The sequence below is a fragment of the Helianthus annuus genome, chromosome 9 (assembly GCF_002127325.2).
Source record: "Helianthus annuus cultivar XRQ/B chromosome 9, HanXRQr2.0-SUNRISE, whole genome shotgun sequence".
In the NCBI taxonomy this organism is placed as follows: Eukaryota; Viridiplantae; Streptophyta; class Magnoliopsida; order Asterales; family Asteraceae; genus Helianthus; species Helianthus annuus.
Window position 1 is genome coordinate 51,334,535 of NC_035441.2, and position 15,266 is coordinate 51,349,800.

At 35.3% G+C, this 15,266-nt stretch overlaps 1 protein-coding gene across 1 annotated transcript; it reads left to right on the plus strand.

The window, feature by feature from the left end:
• The first annotated feature begins 9,615 nt into the window (after positions 1–9,615).
• Positions 9,616–11,784, plus strand: LOC110874284. The gene is made up of 4 exons (XM_022123056.2): positions 9,616–9,784; positions 10,147–10,233; positions 10,324–10,419; positions 11,616–11,784. Exons 1-4 carry the CDS (start codon positions 9,682–9,684, stop codon positions 11,636–11,638), a joined length of 309 nt encoding a protein of 102 aa, XP_021978748.1. The 5' UTR covers positions 9,616–9,681; the 3' UTR covers positions 11,639–11,784.
• The last annotated feature ends 3,482 nt before the right edge of the window (positions 11,785–15,266 follow it).

Here is a 15,266-nt window from a genome sequence, read left to right on the forward strand (position 1 = left end):
GAATGGTAAACGCTATTTATATTTTGTTTATTGTGGTGTGTGATTACTTGCTTGTAAATTGTTGATTCTTATAATATTCTAGTTTGAAACCATACGTTCTTGGTGCCGTTGGCAATCGAGATATCATGGGTAGAATTAGGATTGGGTAAGGGTTAATTGGTCATCGGGTAACAACCTCACGTTCTAGGAATCTGAGTACTTTGTTCCCCTTTATCACAACAAATAATTTCACATGAACTAAGTCTATCTAGTTCTTACTAGTGGATGATAACACAAACGTTGAAGCAAACCGGAAACTTAGGATGGTCATTTGTCTCTAAAGTGTTTACAAACTCAATTTTCATTTTGCAATTTAATTGGTAATCTTAGTTTTAACAATCAAACCAACAATCCAACTCTTGAATTTACTTTTTAGTGCAATTAGTTTAATTTTAGTTAACGTAGAACCAATTCTAAATAACACATATTCCACAAACTCCCTGTGTTCGATACCCATTTGCCACTAACTATTTAGTAGTAATTGGATTAAATTTGCGTGTACCTACGACAGCACGTCAGCATGTTAAGGCAACACACGAAGCAAAATGTACTTGATAATCGTGTACATAGTCACAATACAGGGTCCATTTAAGGGCCCACGAAGGTACCTTTAGATATCAAATCAGGGATTTGAAATGGTACTTCAAGTATTTGCTTAAGAAATTACAATTTGTACCCTGTACTTTTGTCTCTTAAAAAGAAACTAGTACTTGGGATTTTAGGGAAGACCACAAGTGATCACAAAATGAAAGAACCACATGAGAAGTTTGTTCTGCAAAGAACATGGTTCTTTGGTGTCGGTATTGTAGAGGTATGTCAACACACACGCAATCATATCAGCTTTGGAAATAAAATCGGAACAACAATTTTATTTATATAACTGCTGAATTGTTTCGAATGTCAAAAGATAACAAACAAGGAAATTCAAAAGTCTAATTGTTCACTGCTGCATTGTCATTTGCATTTGCCTTGTTTATGTTAAATGCTCGTCCGCGTGCTGGATTTGCATTAACAAGTCTTGGGCAATTGTTTCGGTAGTGAGTAAGATCACCATAGTTGTAGCATGATCCAGGTGGAAACTGTGCTTGAACAGCAGTATGATTTGCAGCATTTTGGTTTTGGACAACATGACGACATGTATTGACCAAGTGTGCCAATCGCCCATAGTGGGTACACTTGTGCACGGTGTCTGATTCACATGCTGACAGTTGCATTTATTGCACAAAGGTGCAGTACCAATATAGTTCTTCCTAGCACGAGGCTGTGCTGGCTGATTTGGTGCAACCTGATCATTCTGAGCGACCACTGCGAAGTTTTGTGAAGCCTTACGCTTCTACGACTTCTTAGAGGACTCGGTCTGTTTATCCTTTGGTTTTTCTTGTGCTGCCTTGTCAGATGGTTTTGGATCGCCTTTTCGGAAAAGCTTACCCTTCCTGATTTGAGATTCAGTCAGGGTGGCAGATAGTTCAATGGCTTGTCTGACGGTAGTAGGGTTGCTACTAGTAACAATATCCTGAACTGGGTCAGGGAGGCCATCGATGTACCTTTCAATCGCCTTATCCAAAGGCGTAACCATGGTAGGACATAGCAGACTCAATTCCTCATAACGATCAGTGTAGGCTCGATGTTCACCACTGTCTTGTTTGAGGTCGTCAAATTCCCATTCTAAAGCCCTAAGCTCATGACGAGGGCAGAATTCCTTCATCATTAGAGCCCGAAGCTCTTCCCATGTTTGTGCCATCGCTACATCGGCACCTCGATCCCTCATTATGCTGTTCCACCATGTGAGTGCTCTTTTCTGGAATACACTCGATGCAAACTCAACTTTTCGCTCGTTTGGGCATTGTACATGACGAAACCTGCTTTCGAGACTCTCGAACCACTGTAGGAGCCCAGTGGCCCCTTCAGACCCAGTAAATGTGAGTGGCTTAGCTGAATTGAAAGTCTTAAAGTTGCACTGAACATTGTTATTGTTATTGTTTGCCTGATTTATCTGGGTGATAAAGTTCGGGAGTACAGCAGCGATTTGCTGAGTGATTAAGGCTGCCATGGCGGCATCCTAAGCTTGATCACGTTGAGGATGCATATTCTAAAAGAGCAAAGAAGCATGAAGGAAAACGAGTGAGATGTTATTGGATATTCAAAACTGGATGTTAAGAATATCAACAAGGCATAAGGATTGTGATCATTTGTTCGTTATTTAAAACAAACAAACGACACCGTGACAAATCAAAGTAAATAGGTCAATATAATGTATCACTGAAGACATGCTCGCCTATAAGTGAACACTCACCCCAAGAGTTCCCAGGTAAGAGTGACTGGTCCGATACTACGGATTTGTACGAACACTCTAGCCTTAGACAGAAAACTCAGGGTACAGACAGTCACTCTTCCAGTTTGCACGTGCTCACATTATTTAGATCCAAACTTTGATGAGATTTTGAAAAATACCAAAGGCTTAAAAGCCTAAAAACAAATCATCTAAGGATAGATGACTTCTTGTGTTGTTTTGAAAAAAAAAAATTTTTGACTCGAGAGAATGAATTGTGTTTTGTTTTTGTTAATCACCTAAGGATAGGTGAAGTGTATTTTTTAAGACTAAACACAAGATAACTTGTGTTAGGGTCCTAGGAAGGTTATAGTCTAGGTCAAAGCATTACTAATAACCTAATTCCCTATAACCATTGGCTCTGATACCAACTTTTATGTCACACCCCAACCACGTAAAACAACAAAACGTGGCAGAAACGTCGGTGAGTGTTGTAACAGAATCATTGTTTCACAACCATGGATTTAAGTATTTTGTTTTATTGAATTATTGAACTCATTGTTTTAGTACAACTCAGATAAATACAAATAATTGTTTCTCAGTTTTAAAGTTGCTAAGGCACGAGTCCATCCTATGTTTAGCATGCATCAACAATCATCACATAGAAATACCTGAAACATATATGAAAATAGGTACATCAGCATAAAAATGCCTGTGAGTAACATAGGATTTTGTGTATTAGATTCATGGCTTTGGATAAATGCAAGAAAAGGTTTTATGTTTTCAAAATAGCCATGAATCCAATGTAAAAGTTTTTGTTTCTGAAACGTGTCGTTTTGGAAAAAGGTTTATAGTATAGACAAAAACATACTTTGGTTTTGAAAAGTTTGTATAAATAGTATAACAAAGTATACTTTAGTTTTGAAATAGTTAAATAGATAGTATATCGAAATATACTTTGGTAGTTAAAATAATATATTTGGAAGTATATCTCAAGTATACTTTGGTTTAAGAATAAAAGTATCGGTAGTATATCAAATTATACTTTGGTTAGAAAATAGCATATTAAGTTATGCTTTGGTTTGAAAATAGCATATCAATTATGCTTTGGTTTGAAATTAGCATATCAACTATGCTTTGGTAGTATATCAAAATATACTTTAGTTTATGAAATATCAAAGGCGGTAGTATATCAATCTATACTTTGGTAAACAGTAGCATATCAAACTATGCTTTGGTAAATAACAAAGTAGTATGTTAAAACACATGTTGGATTTTGTATATAGTATATCAAAATATCCTTTGGTAGATCACATTTGAGAGCACATCAAACTGTACTTTTCTAATATATCAACATATACAAAGAAAGTGTGAATTGGTATTCAATCAAGCCTTAGTGTATCAAACTACACATTGGAGACTATAGAAATACCACAAAGGCAATTTCTGTTTGGTTAAAATTTGGTTTCTGATATTCCATAAAACAGGAATGGGGTGTCTAGTCCTATAGCGCTATATCGTACTACCAATCGGTTGGGTGAATGTATAAAAATAGGTACAATCCAACAATTAGTTTTATAAGTTTTGAAAATCAGTGTTTAAACCATAGGTGATCGTTTAATTTGTCAAAAGAATATGTACTAAGCATGTGTAATCATATAGTGTAAAATCATGAAAATAACAAATAGGCACATATGTTTCACCCCAAAACATTTGAAAACAGTAAAAGAGGGGACTATATACTCACTTGAGATTGCCAGTATCCTTGATTAAGTGTCCTAACAAAGCTCGGGAAATCAAGGAATCAAGTGGCACCTAGTATGGAATCACTATGTTAAACAATCGGATCCTAAATCGGAAGATAGATAGAATGGTGTTCTATAAATTAAATAAGTATTTGAACTCATATGGCATGATTTAATAGAGCTAACATTCTGATTTGAATGTCTACCTAAGTGCTTTCGACCCGTTTCGACCCATTACGGTAGTATAAGCAACTATAATGCGTCGTTTGCGTAAAACTATGGTCGGATGGTCATCTATGTGCTATGTCAAGTCTTACATGCCCAATTATGCCTAAACATGTTACTAAATCAGATTATATGTCAAAAAGTTGATCATATATGCAAAATACGGATTTTAGCTTCAAAAGGGCATTTTGGTCATTTCCTATGGGCATACAAGCTAACTAGCATACGACTAACCAATCCTATGTGATCATAAGGTATAACCTCAGAGGTTATTCCCTATGCAACTATGATCACTAACTAAGCTTGGACGGATCCTAAAGATCGACCAAACGGGTCGGGTTCGAAAGTCTAAGCGGTTGTTTAGACTGCTTAACTTACGACCCTAAACAAGCACTAAACTAACAATGACGAGTTAAACATGTCAAAACATGTTTAACCTACTGATTTGGTATCAAAACAAAGTTTTTTGATACCTAAAAGTAGTTCCCTTGCAAAATGCATGCTAAAACGCATTTTGACTGAAACTTTGACTCGTCACTACACCTAGTTAACGTGGTAATCAATAGGTATAATCGCTAAGGATTATAACCATCGTGATTACAATCACGTTGCAAAGTTCAACCGAACTTTGCGTTGACCATTGACTGGTCAAACTGAAAGTCAAACACTGTTTGACTTTTTAAACTAGTAAACAATAAAAGAATGAAAGAATGCTCACTAAGGGTCCTTGCTATCTTTTCTACAAAGAAAAAGCTTCCAATCAGTTGAGAGAGCTCCCAATTCAGATTAGAAAGGAGATAAGAAGGAAATGAGCAAGGAAATGAGTGAAGGGCCATGGCTATTTATACTAGTTGGTGAAGAACAAGATCAAGACATGTGTTTGTGTGGCCAACAAGGATTGAATCATAGCCACACATGTGTTAGGATCTGATTAGAGACCTTGGAGAACACTTAAACTTGCTCAACACACCAAAAATTTGCACAAACAGCCCCCAAAAATAAGACAGATTGCTGAAAATGAATTCTAGTCGCTGGGCCTGCCTTACAGACCGTAAGGACATTGGCATACGGTCCGCAAGCCACCTGCAGACCAGCAACTTTCATAACTTGACAGTTTTGGCCCCTGAGCTTGTTTCATCGCGTATTGGCACTTCTAACACCCGTCAAGCCCATTTTTAAGCTCCATAATGAAGTTAAAGTATGGGGAACTTGAAACATGCTCAAAAATATGTCGGATGTTGGTTCGTTTGGCTGTACGGTTGCGTTGTTCGGCTAATTACGACGGAAATCGTAACAGGCGCGAAAACGATCCAAATTGCGAAACGAATGATGTTTTTGCATGTCGATCACTAAAATAAAAATATTTTAGTGTGTACAAAAATTTTGGATGTCCAGATGTGGCCAGAACGTAAGACATGCGCGGAAATGCAAACTTACGCCGATTTTGACACTTTTAGTCCCTGTAAGATCATGTAAGCATATTTTCGCACACCGAACCACTCAAAGCTTACTTCTGAGCTATGTTTAGGTTATGTGCGGTATGTTTAGCTTATGATCAAGTTCCGGACTGTACGTTACCTTACGAATCGGTATAGTTTCGCAGTTTGACGCAAATAGTCCCTGCGATCGAATAAACTTGTTTTTGCCGTACCAAACCTTCCAAAACTTATTTCTAAGTTATGTAAAGGTTATTTAAGGTACGTTAAGCCTATTTCACTATCCCGGAGTGTTTGTCGCGTTAAACTGATTTCTTTTACGCACCAGTGCGCTAACCTTCCAACAAGCGATTTAAAGCTCGAAATCGAACAAGAATTGATATGTGCAAAAGATACACATATTTATACAAATCCCAAGTATGAAACACAATATTTCATTAGATTTGCATTTTTTTGGTGTTCGTAGTGACACAAGTGTGACATCTTTCGAGAAATTTTAACCATTTTCAAGATTTAATGCAATGTTGCATTGTAGTACTTTGCCATTATTGGTTGATGAAAAATTTGGATCAAATGATGGATATGAAGAGAATCCAATCTTGTTGTTTGACCCTTGAGATGACCCTCCAGAAGAACTTTTTGCGTTAAAAGCAGTTTCGATCTTTGGTGCAATGTTGGTTTTATCACTAGTACTCCCTTTGTAATACAAACAAATGTCTTGATCACCATTAGAATTCTTCATTTTCTCCATCTTCCGTTGTTCCATCTCTTGAACCTCAAGTTTTTCAATAAACTTGCCCAGCGATAGATTCGCAAATTCACCATTGTTCTTTAAAATCATGAGATAAGTGCCCCAAACATCTTGTGGTAATGCATCAGCCAATTTTTCAACCCATTCTTCTCTATCTTTCTTGATATCCAAACGCTTCATGTTAACCACCAAATTGAAATATCTTTCTATAATCATTTTGGTGTTTTCAGTTTTTAACCCATGAAATAGATCAAATTCTTTCTTTAAAAACGATTTTTTGTTCTTGATCATATCTTGACTTCCAACAAACTTCATTTTTAGTGCTTTCCACATTGAGTGAGCAGTTCTGTTGTGTTGCAATAAGATCAAGATGTCTTCCTTAATGGCTTGTTGCAAAATACTGATCATCATCTTTTCACTTTTGTATTTCTTTCTTTCTTTGTCATATAAATCTTTAATAGCCACAATCTCTCCGTATTCATCAATCGGTCTAACGTACCGTTCTTCAACACATTCCCACGCGTCTAAGTGATTTGCTTGAACCCAATTTTCAAAGCGTTCCTCCCAACCATTATACTCCTCGATACTCATGAGCTTAGGCGGTTTTTGTATGGTACCCATTTCATTTTCTAAGTTCACGTTCTGAGCCATAGTGATCGGTGTAGTAAATGCGTTGTAGAATTCGTTTTCCATGTTTCGGTTTTAAAAATTCATAAAGTCAGAATTTCAAACGAACTGAGGTTTAAACTAGCTAGACAACTCACACGATCTGACACTCTGTATGAACTGGAATTCACTCGATCTGATTTTAGTGCGATCTGGGTTTGATGCGACCTGAACAACTCGTGCGAATTGAAGTAAGTCAACTCGTGCGAACTGATGTAAGTCAACTCGTGCGAACTGATGTAAGTCAACTCGTGTGAACTGATTTAATTCCAAACTGTGCGAACTGGTTTGATTCCAAACCATGCGAAGTGATGAACTTTCCAAGCGACCTGGTAAAGTCAACTCGTGCGAACTGATCAACTTTCACCCGACCTGGTTCTGCTTCGTGTGAACTGGAAGTATTTTCACGCGACCTGATACATTCTTGAACGAACTGATCAAATTTTCATGCGGTCTGGACAATTTTATCAAGATTTAGATTGATTTTAGGTCTGATTTTTTCAAGGATTGATTAAAAATAGTGTTTTACGTGTTATATGTGAAAATCAGGTCATTTTATCCGTGAAAACCTTCTGATTTTGATGAAAAATTGTAAAAAGTAAGAAGAAATGAGTAGAAATCAGAAGTTTTGGTGAAAACAAGCTGAAATGATAAGAACTCTTCCTCCTGAGCTCTGATACCACTTGTTAGGATCGTTGAATCGATCAAACGAGACAATCAGAAGAGTTCTGGACCAAATCAGAGGCGGAATTCATTGACTTGATCTTCATTCAGCTTGATTTACACTTACAAGTAGTTTAACTGTCGATTGTATTGATATAACAACGTATTACAGCCTTGGCGAACCTTCAGCAGAGCTTCGCTATCGGAATCAGAATCTTACAAATGAAATCTCAAGACACATATATAGGGCAGCCACTTCGTGTGAACCTGCTGGTTCAGCTCAATTTCCCGTTTCTTTCGTATTACGTGTCCTGATCTATCAAACCTATTACAAGACTCGATACAAGACGAAGTCGACATACATATGCACCAACAATCATGCATATCAACAAACTACACATTCCGATTTTTTGGATTTTATAATTCTTAACCGGTCTCTCTCAAATCTCAATAAGCGTTAACTTTAAATATTATTTATATTTCCACCAGCAATGACGTCACACACAGAGAATCATAGATTCTACTATACGTATAGGTTTAAGAGAGTTTCAAATTCTTACAGATCTAATAATTTCAAGCTTCAGCACCTCCGGTGTCAACAACATATTGGTGGATCTGGAAAACGATCCATTTTTTCTTCGATTCGGATCTGATAAACCACAATCGAAGCCTGATTTCGGCGTTTACTTCATCATCGGCAGCACTCTGTTTCATCATCTAGATGGAGAGACAAAAAATGGATCAATCAGTGGTGGTTTGGGTGTGTGGGGGTGCGGCCGGATATCGAGGTGATGAAGGTGCCCGGCGTTGCTCCGGTTGCCGGAGCCGGAGAAGAGAACGGGGGAGAGAGCAGGGGTGTCGGCTGGGAGTTTTCAGGGTAGGGTTTTGACAAAATGAAGAGGATAAGGTTATATGTTGATTACTTGATTTGTGAGAGAGAACATGATTTATACACATATACCCTTTTTTATGTTTAATTAAATGGAAAAAATTAACCACATAATTACCATCATGCCACTCATTTAAATCTCAAGATCATAAAAATCAAGGCCCAGATCAGTTCACACAGTTCACTTTGAAGAAGTTGTTCACATTTGAACCTAATCCTATATATATATATATATAGGGTGAGGTTCGGATACAAAGTCCATTTTTCCTACAAAGTGTACAAAGTTAGAAAACACCACAATTTTAACCATAAAACACACTCAAAACCCACAAATAACAGAGTGAAGATCACTAAAACACAATATCCGAACCTTAATATTCCTTAAAAACTTCAAACACACCATCGTAGAACGATTAATATAAAACACAACATGATGATCATCATAAAACACACTAATGTTAGTCATTCGAAAATTAAAGCCTTATCATCCAAAACACAACACAAAACCCACAAATATGACGTTTTAGTAATCTTCACTTTGTTATTTGTGGAGATTGAGTGTATTTTATGGCTGAAATTGTGGTGTTTTATGACTTTGTACACTTTGTTGGAAAAATGGACTTTGTAGCCAACTCCCACCCTATATACACACACACATATATAAATATATATATATACATACATATATATATATATATATAATGTAAGTATCTATGGAAAACCCATTTAATCTATAAAACTTGGGAAACCTGAATTGTGTGGACAAGATTGATCCACATCATATTTTTAAAACACATGTTAAAAGGGCAAATTGGTCATTTGTTCAAGCCATCACTTCACCCTCTTCCCCATCCCATCAAGTCACATTTATTACCCATCAACTCATCACCTTTTTAAACCAAAAAATATATACAGAACTTCCATTTCTTTCTTCCTTCTTCATCCTCCATTCTTTTCTTCTTCAAAACCCCTAACTCCATTGCTTTCTTCCATCTTTCATGGCCGATTTTCAGGCTCATTCTCCTAGCCATGTATTCCGGAACAACTTCATCGGCGATGAATCACCGTCGGTTTACTTCCAGCAGGCATCAGGTTCTTCAGGTATGTGAATGAATCAAAAATTGGTTCTCTTTTTTTTTAGAAGACAATCATGTTTTTTTTTTTTTTTGTTGTTCTTGTTCTTCTTTTTTTAGGAGTCATTCATCTTCTTTTCTTGGTAATCATCTTCTTTTGATTCCTGTTCTTCATTTTTTATGAGTCAATCATGAACACCCTGCCATTTACATGTTTGTTGGTGTTGCGGATTAGATGATTTATTTTGGATCCTTTTGTTTAACTTATTTGAAGTTTTTTCACATTTTTTAATATCTTGCACACCCAAGCAACCAATTTGTATTTTCTTTTTGTTTTGTTGGTGTTTGAAACCCATTACTATACAAGTTTATGATTTATTGTATAATCAGGTGTTGGACATATTAGAGATAAGAACATGCAGCCAGAGGTAGAACTTCAACAGTCTCACTTTCAGATGTTTTCACCAAATGAAGAAGGTTTTAACATTTAGATTTAAAAGCTTTTTTTATTCTAAAAAAATACATTATTCTTGTTTTTCTAATTACCGGTGTAAACTCGATTTTCAGATATGTGGAGTGATGAGTATGACGAGGAATCACCGCTACGCGCACGAGCTAACGACAGAGGGAAATTCCCGCTAACCGGACCTGATGTTCATGAAGGTTATCTTTAACCTTTTTGGCAGCATGAAACCATAAATATTTTTGAAAAATATTCATTCGTAACATTGTAACATGTGTTAGCACTCCAATAAACGTGTTAGCACTGCAATAAAAATAACTTTTACGTTTGTATTTTAAAAAAAATATGCATTGTTTACAAGTCTCATATGCATTGATCAACGTAACACGTACACATTACACATGTAACATGTGTTACAAAATGTAGCCCTTATGACAAAGTTTTCCAAATAAGAATAGGCAGTTGTAACATGTGTTACACATGTAGCTCTTATATTACAATCTTTCCTAATATGTGTAACACATGCTACAATTGCTTATTGTTTTGAAGTAACAGTAAAGATATCTTTTTTCATTGTTACTTCAAAACAATAGGTAGTTGTAACATGTGTTACACATCTTAAAATTGTCTATCTTTTTCAAATAACAACAGGCATTGTGACATGTATCTGGATAATGATAAGGGTTCGGATAAGAATATGCATTTTATTTTGAGTTCTGACACTTGTTACATGTGTTGCCCCCGACATGTAACATGATTTTGTGCTAACCGCCCACCCTCTAAGATGTGTTACACATGTTAAAATTGTCCATTGTTTTGAAGTAACGATAGGCATTTTAAAAAGATTCATTTATTCTTATTTCAAAACACTAGGCAGTTGTAACATGTGTTACATATGTAGCTCTTGTCTTACAATGTCTCCTAAAAAATGTTAGGCGTATTACATGTGTTACACATCTAACTATTAAGATAAATGGTTGTGAAAAAAGATATCTTTACTGTTACTTCAAAACAATAAGCATTTGTAACATGTGTTACAGATCTGCATTTTTTACATTTCTTACACCTTTACATGTGGGCCTTCTAAGATGTGTTAAAGATGTTAGAATTATCTATTGTTTTGAAGTAGCAATAGGCATTCTTACATGTATCTGCATAATGTTGTGAAAAAAGATTGCTTCATTGTTACTTCAAAACAATAGGCAGTTGTAACATGTGTTACACATGTAGCTCTTATATTACAATATTTCCTAAGATGTGTAACACATGTTACAATTGTTTATTGTTTTGAAGTAACAGTAAATATATCTCTTTTCATTGTTACTTCAAAACAATAGGTAGTTGTAACATGTGTTACGTGTGTAACACGCATTTTCCAATGGTTGTTTTTGTTTAGGTAAGCTACTTTTTGGAAGTTGATTGGTGAAGCTCAGTATGTTCTTCGTTACTTAGTTTAACGTATGTACGTTTCATGTGAAACATAAACAATATCCCGCTCGTGTTTCAACATGTATTTTGGTTGTAATTTGACAATGGCATGGTTGCCCATAACTTGTTTTACTAGATATGTATATTCTTGTGTATGATACCACTTTTGTATGTTACCTTCACCATGTTTTATGTTTAACGACCTGTTTTTGTTTTTTTTAAAAGGGTGCACCCCTGTAACCAATTCGGTTACCAATCAAACCATCATGTATTACTTGTGTTACACACTACTTTTATGTGATTACTTCGATCATATTAGATGAAAATGATGCCCATGTGTTGCATATACTTTTGTAACGTGTGTTACAAATCACATGTACTAGTATGTTTGGATGTATACACGTTACATATACTAAGTGTTTTATATATACCAAGTGTGTTTCATACATACATGTAACATGCGTATGCCTTTGTGGTGCATATACTCGTGTTACATCTATATGTATGTTATTCACTATATATGTGCCTTGTTTTTTATTCACTACATCGTATGTAACACATGTTACTTTACATGTTCCACCATGTAATGCATATACTTACGTAAGATGTGTAACACATGTTACAATTGCTTATTGTTTTCAAGTAACAGTAAAGGTATGTACCTTGTTTTCTACTTCATCCTGTGTAACACAAATTACACTTGTTAATGAGTATCACATGTTACAATTGAAACAGTGTGTTCACCACCCAATGCTCGTCTACTACTTTTCTTACAATTGGTAATGAATAAAACATGTTAACTAATAACACATGTTAACTGATAAGTGGTAACCAAATACATTTCCCACCATAACTGTTTAAAATAAACAAAATTCGTGGTGACTACAATAGTTACAACATATTACAGAGAAGACCAGAATGGTCATATTGTATTTTGGATTATGGCCATAATTTAAAATAAACAAAGTTCGTGGTGACTACGATAGTTACAAAAACCAAATCCCATTTCTTTTACTGCCATTCTTTGTTCGAACGACAACACCTTAATGCATCGGGCCAGTTGGATTGGTGATAATCTCGTTCTAATCCCTGGCCAATTATCACGCTTCGACTTTTTCCTCAACCTACACACGACCTCCCCTTCAGCTTCTTCTCTTTCTTCATCCCATTCATCGTCCGTTTCTTCGTCTACTTTCTTTCGCTTTTTCGGTATCTTACCAGTTTGCGATCTTGTTACTCTCTTTGTTGCTGCAAATAAAACAAGTTTAACACATGTTACTTAATTTCATAAAAATAAAACAGGTTACCTAATATGTTTTTGATAAAATAAAGTCAGGTTTAACATATGTTACCTATTTTTATAAAAACAAGACAAGTTTAACACTTGTTAGATAACTTGGAAAAAAATATGAGAGCTTAACACATGTTAACTAATCTGATAAAAATAATACAGGTTTAACACATGTTACATAATTTGATAAAAATAAGACAGGTGTAACACATGTTACACTAACATGTTTACCTAATAGGAGAGGTTTAACACATAGTAATAAGACAGGTTTAAGACATGTTACATCATTTGATAAAAATGAGACAGGTTTAACACGTGTTACACTAATATGTTTACCTAATCAGGGAGGTTTAACACATGGTACCTTAATAAGAAGGTTTAACACATGTTACGCTAATATGTTTATATGCTTTTGAGTCCGTTGACTTGTACCCTAATATCAGACAGGTTTAACACATGTTACACTAATATATTTATATGCTTTTGAGCCCTTAGACTTGTACCCTAATAGCAGAGGTTTACCTAGTTTGTTTTTGACAAAAAAACAAGGCAGGTCTAACACATGTTACCTAATATGCTTTTGATAAAAATATAAGACAGGTTTAACACATGCTACCTAATTTGATAAAAATAAGATGGGTTTAACACATGTTACGATAATATGTTTACAGATGTTTAACACATCGAACCCTAATAAGTCAGGTTTACCTAATTTGTTTTCGATAAAAACAAGGTAGGTTTAACACATGTTACCTAATTTTGATAAAACACCTACCTCTTGAACTCGCCGTTGTTCCCGCCACGTAACTTTAACCTACCCATACACGGCTGAACCACCAAATTATTGTTACAAATCAATCCCATACACGACCGAACCACCAAATTATTGTTACAAATCAATAGTTTTAACGTGCAGTTGGCAAGTTGGCAATCCAAAAAAATAATAATCATAAATAATCCGAGACAGTTTCTGCTCAAAATAACTAACACTTCCTAGTCTCATTCAACCAACATTAACCCGAGACAGTTTCTACCAAAAAACACCTACCGATTGGAAAAAAAACATAAAAACCAACATTAACACTTTCTAGTCTCATTCAAAACAAAAATCACCACTGATCAAACCACACACCGATCAGACCAAAACACCGATCGATCGGACAAAAATAGAAAACCCAACATTTATCCGATCAAAACACCTACCGATCGGAAAAAAAACAAAAATCATCACCGATCAAAACACCTACTGATAAAAAACCGAATGAAACTTACTTGCTTCTGCACTTGGTTCTTGCTTTCTTCCATTTCCGGCGACTTTTACCGGACGATAACAACTGAAATGTTGATCTCATATCTAGGGATTTCGATTCACCGTCGCACCTTCTTTTTATTTTGTTTTACGATTACCTTTTTATTCTTCTCCATCGAGACTTTCTTCTCCGGTCATATTATATTCTCCGGTGGGTTTTGGGAAGATGGAATGTTTTTGAGAGAGAACGAGATGAATTTTGGTTGAAACTTTTGAAATGTTTGAAATGAGGTTAGGGTTATGATTACTTCTCATTGATATTCGTGTGCCTTCTTTCATCTCCTTTCATGCATGTCAAATCACTATTAATATAATATATATAATGTACTAATATTATAGTTGATTTTACCTATATGCCCTTCAAGTACTTTTGTTGACCTCATCATTCTATTTAATTTAATTAAAAAAGGATTCAAAATTTATGAGCCATTGGATGATCTTGATCAATGGTTATAGATTGGGTTTCCTAGGTTTTCTTAACACAAATAAGTTTTCTATATATCCTTCCCATATATATATATATATATATATATATATATATATAAACTAAGAAAAAGTAATATATATACCACCTATACATCAATGCATAGTTACTAATTTTTAAATTTCAGTCATAGCTTGTAATAGATGCATGTATGAAAAGAGTAAAGTCGCCATGATCGACGTTTTTGGTTAAATATGCTTGAGTATTTGTTTGTTTAATTCTGTGATATTAATGCCTGATAATTTTCACAATTCAGATGTCAAACGAAGTAAATCAAGAAATCCAGAATAACAATAATAATGGGAACCAAGTGGATAGAAGTGCCATCGAACACATAGTAGCTCAAGGAATCATAGATGCCATGCCATATATTATCAACACTATTAAAAAGGCAGAAAATAATTCATTAATAGGTAGTAAACGTGCACCCACTGAACCAATTCACAGTGTGAATGGAAATCACGGACCACTTATTCAAGCTCCAATACCAAAAAAAAGAAGAAGAACCATCTCATATGGTTGTTCACTTGTTCTT

Excerpts from the sequence above, each read along its gene's own strand:
- LOC110874284 (XM_022123056.2), top strand. The coding sequence starts at position 9,682 with ATGGCCGATTTTCAGGCTCATTCTCCTAGCCATGTATTCCGGAACAAC. Across the intron at positions 9,785-10,146 it reads GCAGGCATCAGGTTCTTCAG|GTGTTGGACATATTAGAGAT; the intron begins GTATGTGAATGA and ends TTGTATAATCAG. Across the intron at positions 10,234-10,323 it reads GTTTTCACCAAATGAAGAAG|ATATGTGGAGTGATGAGTAT; the intron begins GTTTTAACATTT and ends CTCGATTTTCAG.